The following is a 16,861-nucleotide window of genomic DNA, read 5'->3' as shown; positions in this document are numbered from 1 at the left end:
TGAGGAACGGGCCGCTCCGCGACCCCAGAGGAGGCGGCGGGCTGGAGGGGTCTGTACACTTCGATGGCTTTGATCTGTATTGTCCAGCCGGCTGAAGGGTGCTTTTCGGAGCCCACTTTGATGTGGCACTGTTCTCCTGCCGGGCCGCCGCGATAAGGAGAGAGAATACTTGGTCCTTGATGGAGGGATCAGATTTGGGTCTGAAATGGGTTTTCTGCGTAACAGCGAGATGGGACCTGGCGATGCTGTCTGCTGGTCGGATGCCATCTGTCTGGAGAGAGAATGGGCTGTGCCCCGCGGGTTTCCCGAGGGACACGGCCGTGGTGGCGGCAGGTGTCAGCCAGCAGGCATAAGGGACTGCTCCCTCGGAGCACACATCCTGAAGACATCGCCTCCGGGCGCACCGGGAACAGAAGGGCCCTTTCTCCAGACCCCTCGGCGGGGCTGCTCACGGGAGACCCAGAGCCCTACCTTGGTCCGACCATGCTCAGGACCCTGCGGCTGGCCCTGCTGGCTCTGGTCAGCGCAGCAGGCCCAACCCAGGCCAGTGGCTTCACAGGTGAGGGCTCAGAGCTCGGCGTGGGTGATGCCGGAGGAGGGGGGAGTCCCGTGAGCAGGTCTCGTGGGGACGGTGGCCCTGCAGAGATGCGTCTGCTTTGAGAGGTGACATCCGTCCCATCTGGCCGAATTTTCCGGTAACCACAGAAGAGATGGTGTGTGTGCCTCTGAGTCAGCTGGTGGGGTGGGGGCCCGAGGCAGGGTTCAAGCACAGATTCTGAGTCAGAGGGTCTGGGGCGGGACCTGGAACTCTGCATTTCTGCCGCCGGCACGGGCCGTGTCGAGGACTGAGTTCCTAGAGAGTCCCAGTCAAAGTCTCCCAAGTCTCGAGTCTCGGAGCGTTGTGTCCCCAGCTGCGAGTAAGGGGAGGGAGACCCAGAGCGGGCAGGGACTCGCCCCAGGCCCCACAGCTGGCAACGGGCCAAATTTCCACCAGGGTGACCCTTGCCATGGGCTCGGGCTCGACCCTGCTTCCCCTGCCAGGCAGGCTCGGGATCTCGAAGTGACCCCAAGGGAGGGTCCCACCCCCAGTGTCCTCTTTGGTGCATGAAGGTGAAAAGTGGCCACCGGGGCGGTGAGGGACCCCGAGAGGTCGCCTGCCCAACCTCTGCCAGACCCGCGGTCCTGCTGAGAGCACGGCCGGTTTCTGAAGCCTCAGACTGCAGAGACCTGAGACCTTTGCCATCATGTCCCTTTGAAATCTGTCTTACTCGGCTGGGAATTTGCACAAATCCACTCGGCTTCCACCGTCGGCTTCAGTGAGGCCCCGGTTTCGCGTTTTTCCCGCTGCCAGCAGAATTCTGGTTGTGATTTCTTCCCTTTGCTTTTTCCTGCGTGATGGGTTCCATGTAAACCGTACAGCCTTGAGGAGCTGGAGCTGTCAGGAGGTCCCCCTCGAGTCCCTCGCTGTGCCCGTGGGGACCCGGGGAGCCGGGGCTCAGGGCGGTGTCGGTGTCACCCGGCTTCCTGCCCTTCGTGCCGGGGACTGCCTTTCCAGGCACAGTCTCATTTACTGAATTCCAGGACACAGTCAGCGTTTGACAGATGACAAGATGGGGTCGCTGGGAGGGCGTGAATCTCGGAGCAGGTAACTGGGAAGCTGGTGTGAATGGGGATCTTCTGACCCCAGGTCGCCCTCCCTCCTTAGAGTTATTTCCCACCTCTGAGACCAGAGCCCAGGACCCCTGACTCCCATGCTTTGGGCTCCCTGGAAGGTCCCGTAGAAAGGGAGGATCTCCTCTGGGCTCCTCCAAGAAGCCAGGCTCGGAGAGGAACCGGTGGCCTCCCGAGGAATGCAAAAAACCAAAACGCACGGGTCCCAAATGCAGTTTCAGAGGAGGTACACGTGTGCCTGTGTGTGCACATGCGTGTGTGTGCGTACGTGCACTTTTGTGAGCAGGAGGGCTCTGCTGACGCTCACTGAGGTCTTGTCGTAATCAGATGGGGACAGCGGCTCCCCAGGGCTGAGAACGTAACCTGCATTTGTGGTTAGCAGCTCTTCTTAGGTGAAGAAGAGAAATACAGTCCAGAGCCTCCTTCCTAAATTCTTGGAGCAGGAAGACTCGGGCTTTGTCTGGCCCACCTGCACACAGTGAGGGGCCATGCTCACGGAGCCCACCTCTCCAGTCCCTTCCCCACGTGATATCCAAGCTCTGGGCCGTTACCTGCTCCCCCACCCCCCGTATGAGGGCCTCCCCATGTTTCGCCGCAGTGCCCCTTTGGTGAGGAGGGGAAGCCGCCCGTCTCCTCTCCCAGAGGATCCATCCCCGGCACCGCAGCGCTGAGCAGGGAGGCGGCCACGCGGCTCCCGTGGCTCCGGGGTGGGCTTGCTCTGCACACCGGGATCCAGCCCCGTGTTCTGCGCAGAGTAAGGCTGCAGACCGCCCCCTTGTCAGCCCGGGCTGGGGGCTGGCTCAGCCCCGCTTCTCCCTGGGGTCACCCAGCCCCCAGTCTTGCTCTCTGCATGCTCGGGGGAGGCTGTGAGGCTAAGGGAGGGGGTCTTCAGGGCGCTGTGCTGGAGTTGGCAATGCAGATGATTTCTGCGGCTGTCTGATAGCTCCTTCCAGAAGCCCAGCTTCTCCCCGGGGTACGCACTTCTTCCTGGGGTAACATAGGTGCTTCCCCCGGGATGGCATCGTTTCATAAAGCCGAGAGCTCAGAGGTTACGTATCTGATGGAACAAAGGACAGTCACGCCATCCCTTCATCCAACACCAAGAGCCCACGAGTGCGCGGAATCCCGGGCTGGCCGGGAAGCCTGACTTCCCTGGGGGTTCCCTGGGGCTGCCATGACTCAGCACCACCGACTGGGGCCTTAGGGCAGAGATCTGTCTCCTCCCAGCTCCAGAGCCCAGAAGTCTGAGATCGAGGCAGGGCTGGTTTCTCCTGAGGCTGGGATGAAGAATCTGCTCCGTCTTCTCCCCCAGCTTCTGGGGGTTTGCTGGCAATCTGGGTGCTCCTTGGCTGGGGGCAGTATCTCTCCAACTTCTGCCTTGTGCCCTCCTTGCCTGCCTGCCTGTCTCTGTGTCCAAATTTCCCCTTTTGTAAGGACGCCAGGCATAACGGATGGGGGCTCTACCCTAACGCACTATAACCTCATCTCAACTAATATCTGCAAACGCCTCCTTCCAGGACTTCAGCCCATGAGTTTTGGAAGGTTGGGTAGGGACACGATTCCATCCATGACAATCCTTGCTACATGAGGTGACAGAGGCTCCGTGGGCAGACGGGATGCCCCAGGCTGCAGGCTAGTGAAAGGAGGGGGTGCCCCGGGGTCTTGAGAACCCAGGGATCAGACTGACAAAGAGCTGGGGGCCATGGGCGTTTGTGCACAGCAGTGGGGCTCCAGGTGAGAGACACAGAGACTCAGTGGGCAGGTGGATGCTGTCCTCGGTGGGGCGCCGTGCTCTCATCTCTGACGACGGCTGCACTCGTCAGGCCGAGCTTTATGGTCTCGGAACTTCTCGTGTGTGTTTCAGGAGTTGCTTGTTCCACAAAAGGCTGCCGTTCCCGTCTGAGCCCGGCACAGGGCAGCCCTTCCCGTTGCGTACTGAGGGGGTGGTCGTATGTTCATTTCATGAGGACACGCCCGAGGCTCGCGGAGATTCAGAGCTGCAGCCGGCGGGATCGGGGCACACAGAGCAGGAAACGGGGATGCGAGCCCCAGAGGCTTGGTCCCTTCCCGCCACGTCTCTGGTGCACCGTCAGCGCCCAGGCGGTGGGAAGCATGGATGACCCCGAGGTTGGGGGCGAGCTCCGGGCTCTGCACGGAGACTTCCGAGTATGCAGGTCCCCGTTTACCCATGACTCCTCCAAGTTCACGCGATTGCCCGACCTCTCAGCCGGCCAGTGGGCAGACTCTGGTGGGGCACAGCTGGGGAGGGGAGGGTCTGGTCTCCCTTGCTCTTGCAGAGCTAGAGGACTGGCCCAGAACCCCTTCTCTCGATTTGATTCCGAGAGATTCGGAATCAATCAATTTGATTCCAAATTGGTTGTTTCCTCCGTCCCTCCTCCCACCCCCTCCTAGAAAAAGGCCTTTCCCTGCTGAGTTTCCAGCTGTGCAACTCCAGCGTGACCCGAAACGTCCAGAAGGTGGAGGCCGTCCAGACGTTGCACGTGACCTACGCCCCCTGCGGTGGGTGGATCCCGTGGAGGCGATGCCCCAAGATGGTCTACAGAACCCGGTACCTGACCGTGGAGGTCCCCGAGGCCAGGAACGTGACCCACTGCTGTGCGGGTTACGAGCAGCTGGGCCTCTACTGCGTCCTGCGTGAGTCTGGGGTGGCCAGTGGGCGGGGAGGCCTGGGACCCCTGGTGAGACTCAGGATGGGCACTGTTGGCACCCCTGAGCCCTTCTGGAACAATGATTCTCCAGCTAGAGTGAGGGTTTGTCTCCGCGCAGATCACTGGCCCAGCCCCTAATCCCAGGACCTGCGGCTCAGGGTGGAGTCCAAGTTCCCAGCGGGTCCTGAGGCTCGGGGGGCCCCCCTTGGGAGTCCCCGTTTTGGAGCAGTGGCTCTCGGGCCTGACTGCACACCGGAGGCCCCTGGGCAGCTTTAAAAACGCAAACGTGTGGATGCCGTCCTCAGAGAAGGGGATGGAACACAGGCGAGGCCCTGGGGTTTGTTTTAAAGGTCTCAAGAGATGTGAACTTTAGCCGTTTGAGAACCAGCATTGCAAACTCTTCTGTATTGGTGAAGATCTTTTCTTTTTAAAAGCTGAACGCTTCCTTCAACGGAAATCCTCATCCAGGCACCCATGGGTGAAAGGGAAGGTCCCCTGGGCCCCTCCCACCAACTGTCCGGGCCCCTGAGTCCTCTTCTTCCACGGGGCTCTTTGGAAGATGCTTGGGGCAGGCGCCTGGGAGACCAGTGTGGCTGTGCCTAGCCAGGGGGCTGGACTTTTTGCAACATTCAGGGCTCAGCCTCTCACCATGGAGAGAACTTTCCAGAAGACCTCTTCCAGGGGAAAGGGTGCCTGTGTGTAGACGTGGCTGGTGGTGGTGGTTAAATTTGAGTCAATATGAGATCAAAAATGAGTTTCTGAGCTGCCAAGAAGGTCTCCCTGCCCCCACCCCTGTCGCAGAGGGGAAGTGGGAAGGGTGTGGCCCCAGTTAAGTTTCCAGGGGCCACCCCTAGAAATGAGGGCTGCTGCCTCCAGAGAGCACGAAGCCGCTGTCCGGTGGTCCAGGAGGGGCATCCCATGTGACCCGTGCCCAGGCAGCCCGAGGCCAGGACACTGCACACCAGGGCTGGCGGTCCCTTCCCCACCCAGCGGCTGCAGGATGTAGTGGTTCGGGCCCTGCAGAGGGCTGTGTGGGCTTGGCACACTGAGTCATCCCCAGCATGGCTTTCTCAGGCCCCCGAAGCAGCCTCACGGAGGACAGAGATGGCTGGCAGGTCCCACTGACCCCGCTCAGAGGGTTACACACAGGGATGAGCGATAAAATGACACCACTATCACCCAAGCCACCACTGCCAATAAAAACCTCAGGGCCCACAGCCTGCGGCCAGTTCCGTGTCCCCACTGGTTCCTTGAGGGCGCCCTTCCGGCGGGGGGGGGCTGTCCCCTGGGTTCTGCCAGGGATTGGATCTAAGGTGTCCCTTCCTCTGCAGACACTGGCCTCCCTTTCCACTTTCCTTGTCTCCAAGGGCCATGTGCACCAAGGAAGGGCTGCCTGGGGGCACCTCTCTTCCTGAGGGTGGCAGGGGTTCCCATGGTGGGGAGGACTCAGGCCACGGCACCTAGGTGTGGAGGGTCTGGACCCAGGGGTAGAAGGTGGGGGCTGCCCGGTCCTGTCCATTTGTCCCTGTGACGGCCACTCTCTTCCCGCCTGCTCCCTGCTGCTGTGAGGTCCCCTGTCCAGAGGAGCCCCCTGGAGCTCCTCCCAAGCCCCACTCATGCTGAGCGGTGCCTTTCGATCAGGCTGCTGCCCTGCTGTGCGAAACCAGGGAATTCTCAGGGGATGGGGAGGGTTTGTGTCCCCTCCCTGCTACCTGCTGCTCCTCTCTCTTGCTTCCACAAGCCAGCCCCCAGGAAATGCCTCTCGGGGGACGTCAGCTCCGCATGTGGAGTGCTGGCACCTTTAATGAGGAACTCACCAGGTGTGGAGAGGCCAGAACATTCTAGTTAGGGTCTCATGGGCAGGGCTCTCTGGGGGAGCTGCTGGGAATGGTGTGGCTGGTGGCAGAAGGGTGTGGCTATGGCAAGGACCCCCCGGAGGACGACTGCCCCCCCCCCCCCGGGGTGGCTAAGTGGGGTGGGGGACCTTAGAGGGGCCTTAATGGGGCCTTAGAGGGTCATTCTAGCAGCCAGCTGTGTGGAGAGGAGGCAGCCAGGAGCCTGGAGGGAAGGAGGAAGGGATATTTATTGATGACAGGCCAGCCAGGCGGGTTCCTAGTCCCTGATAGCCGGTAGCCGCCCACCACCACCCTGTGCAGATGGGGTCACAGATCAGGGGGCAGTGGGCAAGGACCTTGACCAACGTGACACAGACTCGGGCTGGGTCTCCCCAACCCCCTGTCAGATTCAGTTTGTGGCATTCGAGGAGGGCGGCCGTGGTGGGGGTGGAGGAGGGGCCGAGGTGGGAGGGGCGGGGCACGGAGCTCGAGCCTCTTCCTCCAGGAAGGCCGCTGCTTGGTGCCAGGGCCTGTGTGACACCGCAGCTGCCACAGGCCCTCACACGGGGCAGCACCACCCTCTTCACGCCCATGCTCCTTAGATCAAAGCCCGTTTGCAGGTGCCCTGCGGGGGAAGTGAGAAGTGAGACGTGTCTTTAAGGGCCCCGCCAGCCGCCGCAGAATGAGACAGGGGCCAGCCCCTGTGGTAGCCACGGGCCACAGCCTGGGAATTTGGGGAGGACCGAAGGGCACAGGGCACTCTTCCCTCCCAGTGAGGGGTGAGCGGCATCTCCGCAACGGTTTTCTGGTCTTCTCGGCTCGGAGTCTCATCCCAGGCAGCGCAGACCCACAGCCTGGCTGGCTTCTGTCCCCTCCCACTCAGCCACCGACCTTCTAAAAGCGGAAGGCAGTTACGAGTTACGAGCACCCGTGTGATGTGCTCTGCAGTCTAGAGAGACGACTTTTTCCTTTTTTTTTTTTTTTTAATTCCACACTGGGGAAACAATGACAAGTCATACGTTTACTTTACTTCAATGTCTCATCAGTACGATTACAAAAGTGAGTACATGAGCCGGGCAGGAAATCTGGAAACAGAAAAGAACGAAGAGAAATCAGCCGTAGGCCTGCGGCCCACGCACAACCCGTTGACATTCTCCTGAGCCCCGGGCAGAGGCAGGCGTTTCTAGAAATGCCTGCTTGCCCGGACCGGGATTCCCGGCACCATACTCATCTGGAACATAGTTCCTGGCACACGCCGAGTGCCGCGTGATTTAGCAGCCACATGGCACGACGTCATCGGCACGGATACGGAAGCGTTGATGAGAGCAGCCGCTCCCACTGGACGTCTAGCCGCTTCCAACTTTCCATTAGAATAAGTACCGCCATGATGAGGACTGTGTGGGACACACACTGGGGGGCACGCTGGGATGAGTCACTCGCGATGAATTCCTAGGACTCACCCACGAGGGTGACAGCCCTGGTTTCCGCGGGCTCCTCATCTGGGCGAGCCCAGGACCCCATGGGGCCGGGAAGCTCCCCAAGCTGGTTACCAGGACCCCTCTGGGGCGGGAACGATGATTCCAGAGCCAGTTGGATCCCAGCCCTGGGGACAGCCGTCCAGAGCCAGTTGGATCCCAGCCCTGGGGACAGCCGTCAGCTCCTGCTGTCTGGACAGAAACCTCCGGGCCCTCGCACTGACCTAGGACTGACCTGAGGTTGCTAGGCTGCTTCACTGTTTGTGCTGAGTTCGTGGAAGGAGAAGCAGATTTTTGACTTTCCACCAAGTTGGAACTGTCGTTTCTCTTGGGCTCTCAGTAAGCCGTCAGGCTCCAAGCACGCAGGGCGACCCAGCAGCCCCCACATGACGATGAACTTGAACCGGAAATCACTGCTGTTGTGATCGGGTGACCGTTTTTGGAAGCCAGTTTTTCTCCGTGGCCTGTATTTTCGTTGCATTGAAGTAAACCTCTGAGTTTAGAGCAGTTGCAGATTTACAGAGAGGTGACAGAGAGGGCAGACGGTCCCTGAACGACCCCCCGCTGCCCCAGCTGGTGGCACCTTTCGTTACCATGACGCATTTTGCCCCAATGATGGAACCAACATCGCACATCACCGTTAACTCAACCTCACACTTTATTTAGATTTTACTTAAAAAAAAATTTTTTTTAAAATTTTATTTATTTATTTGACAGAGAGAGACAGCGAGAGACAGAACACAAGCAGGGAGAGGGAGAGCGGGAAGCAGGCTTCCCGCCAAGTAGGGAGCCTAATGCGGGGCTCGATCCAGGACTCCAGGATCATGACCCAAGCCAAAGGCAGACACTTAACAACTGAGCCACCCAGGCACCCCTGGACTTTACTTTTCTCCCCCGAGTGTCATTTTTCTGTCCCGGGAGCCTACCTTACGTCTCATCTCACATCTCCTTAGCCTGCTGGTTTTTACGATGGGGGAGAGCGCCATGACCTTGAGGTCCTTGAGCGGTGGCCCTACAGGGAAGCTGGTGTTTCCCCGCCACGGGCTGCCCCCCACGCCCATGCTCTATGCCCCAGAGCCAGCCCCCACGTGGCAACGTCTCCAGGACTTCAGACGCCGGACTAGGCACCTGGCTGACTGGGAAGCGGCGAGGGGGCCACGGACAGCATGGAGAGGAGACGGCGTTGAGTCTGAAGGTCAAGCCCTCACTCAGCGGGGTGGGCCACGCGGCAGGAGCTGGCCTGGCCCCGTGAGAAGAGTGAGGGCAGAGTCTCTGCCTCTGGGCGGTTTTGGCTTCCTTCTCCTTTCCTCTGCTGGAAGGCAGTGAAGTCAGCTGCCCCGGGTGACGTGTGCCCACACTAGCAGGGGCCCCACCTTCTCTCTGTCTGCGGAGACCTTGGGGGACCCAGAGGGCGGTCTCTGGGACCACAGCCCCTGAGGCTTCCCTTCCACATGGGACCCCACACATCCCCCCGGGGCTAACCTTTCCCACCCCTGCGGGATGTTTGCAGAGCGTGATCCCCTGCCCACCTCTTCGGCTTTCCCTGGAGTCTGGAGGACTTGGAACGGCTCTTCCGAAGGTCGAAGGTCGGGCAGGGTATGGGGCTTTAGAGGAATCTGGGCGGAGCCGTGTGCACTTAACCTGACTCCCAAGGTAGCGGGAGCCCTCATCCTCTGGGTGGGTGACAGGAAGGCTGCGGACCACATGGGCCCTTCCTGGGATGCCTGTGCCCCTCTCTGCTGCCCCCAGCCTCCTCCAGCTCTTGGCTGCCGGGCTCTTTTTGCCCCTGCTGCCCTGCGCCCAGCTGCCCCTCTGGGTGTGCAGCCCTGCAGACCACCGCGGGTCCTGCCACAGGAGTGTCCCAGCAGAGCATCCCACCCCCTGGAGGGTGGCACCCCGGCTTCCCTAGGGTCAGTCTCTTCTCCTTGATCTTGAACTTTCCACCAACCTGAGCGCCAGCCCTGTGCCTCCTGGCCAGTCTCCTTCAGCCCATAGATTCTCTGGTATTTTCCCTGCATCTCAGTCCCCTAAAGCCCTTTTCTTCAAAAGCCCATCATGTCTCCGCCAGCCCAGGCCTTGTTTCTATAGGTGTGTATGTGCACTGGCCTCGTCCACTGGAATCTCAGTGTCCTGGAGGCAGGGACTTTACCTCGGGACCCCTGCTGGGTGCTGGGCACCTGGTGCGTACCCGGAACAGAGTAGGTGCTCAGTAAACACGGATTGAGTGAGCTAGCTATTGGGATACGGGGCCACAAAGTGGTCTCTAAGAGGGGAGCCCCCGCACCCGGCCTAGAGAAGGGGATATCCAGCGCCCCAGCTCACACGGTCCTCCATCCGGGCAAGACGGTTAGACTACATGAAAGTCAGAGCACACGGCCCCGGGTGGTTGCTCTGCAGGACCGTGCCAAGACGATGCCCAGCCCAGGACGCGGCCCGGGAGCAGGTTGTGCCGTGCGTCTCCAGGAGCCGGAGCTGCAATCCAGGGTCGGGAAAACCAAGGCTTGTGCCCAGCACTACTGATTGCTAATCACTCCCCTCCTCCAGCCCTGAATCAGTCCAGAGAGTTTGCCTCGAGACCTGGGGTCTGCCCAGTGGTGGGGCCGGAAGCCCCCGCCTCACCGTGTGTGCTGGACACAGACTGCCCGGGACTTCGAAAGTGCTGCCCTTCATCCCGGGGCCGCCACTGCGTGGCCCCTGCTCCCCCAGGTAGGGTTGAAGCCCTGGTGTGGGTAGGGTTGAAGCCCTGGTGTGGGTAGGGTTGAAGCCCTGGTGTGGGGGGAAGGGCAGGGCGGGGGCTTTCTAGAAGCAGCAGCTCCGTCTTACAGAGAGCCTGTAGTCATGTGCACGGGCGCCTCTCGCTCCCAGGAGATGTCTTTGTCCAACTGACACCTTGGGCGGGGGGACTGCTCACGGGGCCTCCAGGGAAGGAGGATATTCTTGGAAGAGCCGTGACTCCGATCTCCCCAGGGTGCCAGAGAAGCCCAGGGGTCGGGCTGGTGCCCGTCGGAACCTGAGCTGTGTCAGAGAGGGGAGACATAAAGTTGGTGGCTGGGGCTTCCGGTTTGGCCCGTCGTCAGCCTGGCCCTCGCTAAGCACCCGTCTGGTCTGGAAAGTTTTGCTCCTGACCATGGGCTGCTCTCAGGAGAATGGGTTGGTCCAGGTTCAGAACGAGGGAAATATATATAAATATTGCAAATATATTATATGTGACACATGTTATAAGGCTATGGTATCAGCGTAGCGTATATTAGTATAGTATGAAGCCACAGTATACACAATACAAAATATTACATTATGCATAATATATAATGTATAATTATATTATGTAAGATATTTACATACAATATAGTACATATCATATTATGCATGTGTATAATATAAATGTATAATATGTTATGGATAATAATAACATATTATATGCTATATACGTAATATATATTATATGTAATATATACAGTAGTATCTGATGTGCATTAGATACAGTAATGTATCATACAGCATATGTAGGGTTACATATATTATAAGAGAAGGGAGAGGTGGCAGGTTGGGGAAGTGTCCCACACTGTCCCCAGTGGCAGCCTCAGTTGGGCGAGCCTCAGTTGGCCCCTGCCTGCCCCAGATCCGTAGCTCACCAGAGTGTGTCCTCATGCAGATCTGGACAGCCCGGTGACCTTCTGGTACCAGGTGACTGTCCTGGTGAAAATGGACTTCAGGGAGCTCAAGGAGGTGGACCCCAGGCTCCTGGACCACGTGCGGCTTCTGCACTCCATGGTAGGTGGGGAGGACAGGCACTGGGCGGGAACCGAGGGTCGGGATGGGGGGTTCCACAAGTGACCCCAACACGGCTGACTCTGAACCAGACGTGAATTCTGAATCTATAAAAACCAGCCCGAGAGAGGCAGGGTTTATGTGCAGTAGAACCAACGGCAGCAAGCCCCTCGCCGTGTTCCGAGGTGGTGGTGTCCTGAGCTAGCCCGTCGCCGCGGAGTGCGGAACCCGTCATCTCTCTGCTTCAATGGAAGGGCGCCACAGCGCAGACGGCCCAGGCCCCAGCGCTGCGCCCTCGCTAACCTCCCTCGAGCCCCCACTGTGTGGAGGTCGGCGGGCCTCACGGACCGTGCCAGGTGGGGGCCTCTCGCTGCTGGGGTTTCTACGCTTCGGCACGAGACGCATTTGGGGTTGGGGGCTCTCCCCTGTGGGGGCTGCCTGTCATCACAGGGTTTCCACGCGCAGGAAGCCAGAAACACGGCCACTGTGACAACCAGAACTGTCTCTAGATGGGGACGCATGTCCCCAGAGGAGCCACACCAGGCCCGGGGAAGCGCCCCCGCGGTGGACACAGCCCTGCAGGACCTTCCATGGGAACCTCCCCGCGCTGCCCAGAGCCCCCCTGGGCTGAGAGCCCCACAGCGGGCGGGACCTGGCTCCTCTTCACCGCCGGGCGGCTTTCCCAGGGACGGTCTGGCCTAAGGGCCCGCTTCGTGGACGCATGACCCATGCAGTCACCCGGCGAATAGAAAGGCCTCACCCTCGGCTGGCTATGTGGCCCACGGGCGGGCGCGGCCCCAGCACAGACGGCACTCGCGCTCCCCGTGTCTGGGCCATCTGGGACAGCAGCTAGACTGGGGTTCCTACACGTCACCTTGCCCTGGCGGCCTCCTTACTGTCCCAATGGGGAGGGGTTTGTCTTTTTTGGCTTGTTGAGAGGCTGGGGCTGCCCGGCTGGCCAGTGAGAACGTGGTTCTAAGACTGCCTGCCAAATCCCGACCCGGCACCGCCGCTGTGCGACCTGGGGCATGCTGCTTCACCTCCCTGGGCCTCAGACACCTCCATGAAATCAGAGTGATCATCCTCCTGCCTGTGACAGGGTCTCTGGGGTTCACAGCGTACACGTAAGGAGCTTACAGCAGTGCCCACCATGTAGGCTCTGAGTTGTGGTTGTGTATTTTAAATTGTATCATCTGGGTTCCCCCCTTTCCCCTTCATGAGCGTGGGTGTTGCTCCTGCAGGGGTCCTGCCTCCCATGGGCTCCCGCTTTGGCTGGTGCTGGGCACCCCGACTCCGGGATTCCCACGAGGCTGGAGCCAGGGGCGCGCTGTTCTGCCTCCTGCGGGAGCAGCTGTGTCTCCGCGTCCCCCTCCCCCGGGAGAAGAGGGTGTTGGGTCTCCCCGGGGGAGACGGGCTCTAGTGTCCCCGAACCTGCTTCTGATTCCACATCTCCCTCGGGGTGAGGGTGGGCCGGGGTCCTGGTGGGGGTAGACGGGGGTTTTCCTGGGGCGGCCATACAGAGTGCTGCGGGCCGGGGTCTCACACCGCCCACCTTCCTCCCAAACGTTGTGGAGACCATCTGGAAGCGAGGTGTGGCCAGGGCGGGCTCCTTCCGAGGGCTGTGAGGGAAGATCTGTCCTGGGCCCCGTTCCTGGGCGTGTGGGGTCTCTGTCTGTGGCTGGGGTTCTTCTTTGTGGCAGGACACAAGTCGTCCTGGACAGAGGCCCACCCCAATGACCTCCCGATAACTAACAACACCTGCAATGACTGTATTTCCAAACAAGGTCCCGTTCTGAGGTTCTGGGGGTCGGGACTTCAACACCGTTTTTTGAAGGGACCGGAATTCAACCCATGACAGTGTGTTTGCAGAAGTGTTCATGGTCTGGGTTGTAGGACTTTTACTGGGATGATGACCAACAGAGGCACAAGGAAGAGGGTCTTTCCTGAGGGTCAGAATGGCACGCGCTTGTGTGTGCATGGTGCGCATGTGTGTGCATGTGTGCGCACCTGTGCGTGCTTCTCCGGGCCTCAGTCTCCCTGTCTGTCGGATGGGCGCCCATTCACGAGTGACGCTCTGACTCTGGCCTCCCAGGTCACCAGTGCCTTGCAGCCGCTGCGTCCCGCTGTCCACCACCTGCAGTCAGCCCGCGGGGACACCTCCCTCACGGTGTCACAGCTGCTCCTGGGCTTGCCTCGGCCGGTGCCTGTGGCCCGGGTCTCCGCGATGCTGGATGAGGTCGTGAAGCGCGTCTATGAAGTGATTGACATCCAGGCGCAAGGTGCCGCTTCCCCTCCGTCCTCTCCGCGGTGGTGGGGGCAGGGGGCGTGGGCCCTGCGGGACGGACAGGCAGGCAAGGGGAGGTCTGACCTGTACTCAGCTCATTCGGGCCCAAACCAAGTTGAAACTCTGAGCTCCAAGGTGAAGGTTTGAGAGGTTTTTTTTCTTCTTTTTTTAAGATTTATTTATTTATTAGAGAGAGAGTACAAGCGGAGTTGGGAGCAGAGGGAGAGGGGGTCTTTAAGCCGACTCTCCTCTGAGAGGGGAACCCGACACCGGTCTCAATCCCACAACCCTGAGATCATGACCTGAGCCAAAACCAAGAGTCAGACGCTTCACCGACTGAGCCACCCAGGCGCCCCGAGAAGGGTTTTGCACCCACATCAGCCTTCCCTTGGCTCCCTCCCTCCGGGTCCCCTCCACACCGTCTTGCCCCGGATTTCCCCTTCCACTGCAGCGCCGGCGAGCAGGTCCCGGAACAACTAAGTCACGGCTCTCGCTTCCACTCTTGGGGTGCTTGCCTGCCCTCTTTCCGTCCCCCACCTTCACCAAAGACACCCTTGGTCTTGGGAGGCCTGTTCAGTAGAACCGCACAACATTGAACTTGGTAAACCATGCAGAGCTGGTCTCCTTTCTGGAAGGAGTTACCTGATCCTCCTCTTTGTCAGGGGTCAGCAAACTTTTTCTGGAAAGGGCCACACAGGACGGGGTTTTGGCTGTGGGCCCCATGGCCTCCGTCTCCACGGCTCGGCTCTGCCCTTGCACGGAGCGGCTGTGGACAGCGTGTGAGCGGAGGGCTGGGCCCCGTGGAACGCTCTTGCCCACGGCGGGAGCCAGACGCCCCTGCCGCTCCCTGGGCTGAGGGGGGACAGCTTCTCTTGCTGGTGGGGCTTCTGTGACACTGAAGGTCACATGTAAGGGGAGGTGCGGGGTCTGGAGCCCAGGGAAAACTCCAGCGATTGCATTTTACTCCTTTCAAAATCCTATACGTTCTTAGAGACCCAACTGAGCTCGCCCATAAGGGAAGGCACCGGCTGCGAGCAAGTCGGGCTTGCGACCCGAGGCGGCCAGAGAGTTTCCAGCAGGGGCACCTGGGCCATCTCGAAGCAGTGTCGGGAGTCTACTAGGGGATAGTTGTGGGAGGCCCAAGGGAGTGGGGCTTGGCTCTAGGTTGGACCCTCTCAGAGATCGAGCACAGAGCCGAGACTGGGTGTCTCAGCACATCTTGTCGGGAAGGAGGGGACCGGCAGCTCGAAGATAAGCCACAATCGGTAAAGCGGAAAGTGAGTGGGGTGGTGGTTTGCAGGTGACTCGTCGTCTGTGTGTCCCGTCTGGCTAGGATAGAATTGTGATGTGGCCTCGCTCTGCCCGCTTTATCCGGGTCATGGAGCAGCCTTGTCCGGGCCTGTGTTCTGCCGGAGCGTCCAGCTGTCAGAGGAGGTGACAGGCTTGTTCTGGACACCAGGGTCGGCTCCATCCTCCTTCTGGTCTGGAGAACTACCTGGCCACAAGGTTTATTCCTGGGCGGCAGTTTCAGACCCCATCCCTTCAGGACTCTTCAGACTCGCTGGTGGCAGCAGCTCCACCTGACCCCAGCCCATGGGGCTGCCTGTGGCCTGAGACGTGGGCCACCTGCGTGGATGAAGGTGCCTGGCGGGCCCCAGAGCTCTTTAAGACAGGGCCCGAGAAGTTACTCTGAGACCGCTGCCCATGCCACTTCTTCAGCCTGTGTGATGCCCATCTGTAGGTTAATGCGAATGAAGAGGTGGTTAGGGCTGTGACAAGTGGTGTGACAAGGGCTATGACGAGTGTCTTACCTACTCCTCTTGTCAACAGATGTCGACGAATGCTTCATCGATGAACTCAGTGCCTGCTCCGGGAAGGACCAGTGTTTGAGCATGCAGGGCTCGTCCCAGTGCACCTGTCACCCCGAGCCTCTGGCCTCGGGTCCCCAGAAGCTGGACCGCACGTGTGGAGGTGAGTGACCAGGTCCTCCCGGCTCGGGGAGGCATGGCCGAGGGAATCTGCTCAGGCTAACTGGGCCGCAGCCCACGGGGACCCTCCTGTCTTGCAGAGAGGGAATGACCGGCTCGTGTTCCGAGGAGAGTCGCTTAGTTCTTTCCAGCATTCTGGATCCCGTAGTGGGCTAGTCCTGCGTTCGTCCTCGGAGCCAGTGATGTTTGTTTGTGCGCCGGCCACCATGCTGGATGCTGGTGATAGAAACACGTGCAAGGGGGCACCCGGGTGGCTCAGTCGTTAAGCATCTGCCTTCGGCTCAGGTCATGATCCCGGGGTCCTGGGATCGAGTCCCATGTCTGTCTGTCTGCTCAGTGGGCAGCCTGCTTCTCCCTCTCCTGCTGCCTGCCTCTCACCCTGCTTGTGCTCCCCCTCTCTCTCTCAAATAAATACATAAAATCTTAAAAAGAAAAAAAAGGAAAAAAGAAACACATGCAAGTAGGTGACAACCTTTGCCCCCAGGAAACTCAGAAGAGAGCACAGCAGACACCTGCCAGGCGTGGTGGGCTAGGAAGACCCTCCCTTGCTTACTGCTTAGATCGGGACCCTTCCGAGAGTGGAGGGGACATGACTAATACTTACACTGAGACCACAGGTGTGACCTTGACTGTCCTGTGACCGCAGGGTCAACCCCGACGACACTGACAAGCACGGGTCTAGCTCTGGTCCAGGCGGGTCAGGGGACGGGACAGGTGTATACGTGCTGGGTGTGCGTGATCGGCTTCTGCCATCAAGGGGCGTCTAGTAAGAAGCGGCTGTGTGTTGAAGGTGCCGTGGCGTCGGTCAGCCCTGGAGTCTGGGGGCGGAAGGAGGTGTGGAGGGGTGGAATCGAGGCATCGGTGGGAGAGAAGCCCTCGGGACTTCCTGATTCGTTCGAAGCAGGAGAAGAAGCGGGATAAGGCAGCATGCCCACATCCTGGTTGAGCCACGAATATGTGGTGACTTCTGGGGGAACCGGGCATGGCTCGGGTGATTAGCATTGTCTTTGATTATAGTCATTATACGAGACGGCAGTGGAAGCCAGGGTCCACGCCAGGGGCTGGCCGAGCTGGACATTGGGTGCTGGCACTCTGAAGGGGAACGGGGCCTTGGTCCGGAGTCTGTGGGGGATGAGGCGCTGACACATGGCCAGGACAAGGCAGGAAGCAT

At 59.9% G+C, this 16,861-nt stretch overlaps 1 protein-coding gene across 1 annotated transcript in view; it reads left to right on the top strand.

Moving 5' to 3' along the window:
• Positions 1-483: 483 nt before the first annotated feature.
• The window catches only part of UMODL1 (uromodulin like 1), a 61,487-nt gene continuing 45,109 nt past the window's right edge, over positions 484-16,861 (top strand). Inside the window, exons 1-7 of the mRNA XM_047708591.1 lie at positions 484-559; positions 4,084-4,326; positions 10,195-10,356; positions 10,463-10,478; positions 11,313-11,421; positions 13,511-13,697; positions 15,533-15,673. Of these exons, the coding sequence (XP_047564547.1) occupies positions 484-559; positions 4,084-4,326; positions 10,195-10,356; positions 10,463-10,478; positions 11,313-11,421; positions 13,511-13,697; positions 15,533-15,673 (934 nt within the window). The remainder of the gene's footprint in view (positions 560-4,083; positions 4,327-10,194; positions 10,357-10,462; positions 10,479-11,312; positions 11,422-13,510; positions 13,698-15,532; positions 15,674-16,861) is intronic.

The sequence above is a fragment of the Lutra lutra genome, chromosome 1 (assembly GCF_902655055.1).
Source record: "Lutra lutra chromosome 1, mLutLut1.2, whole genome shotgun sequence".
Classification (NCBI taxonomy): Eukaryota; Metazoa; Chordata; class Mammalia; order Carnivora; family Mustelidae; genus Lutra; species Lutra lutra.
Note: the sequence above shows the minus strand (reverse complement) of the source record. Positions and strands in the feature narration are given on the sequence as shown.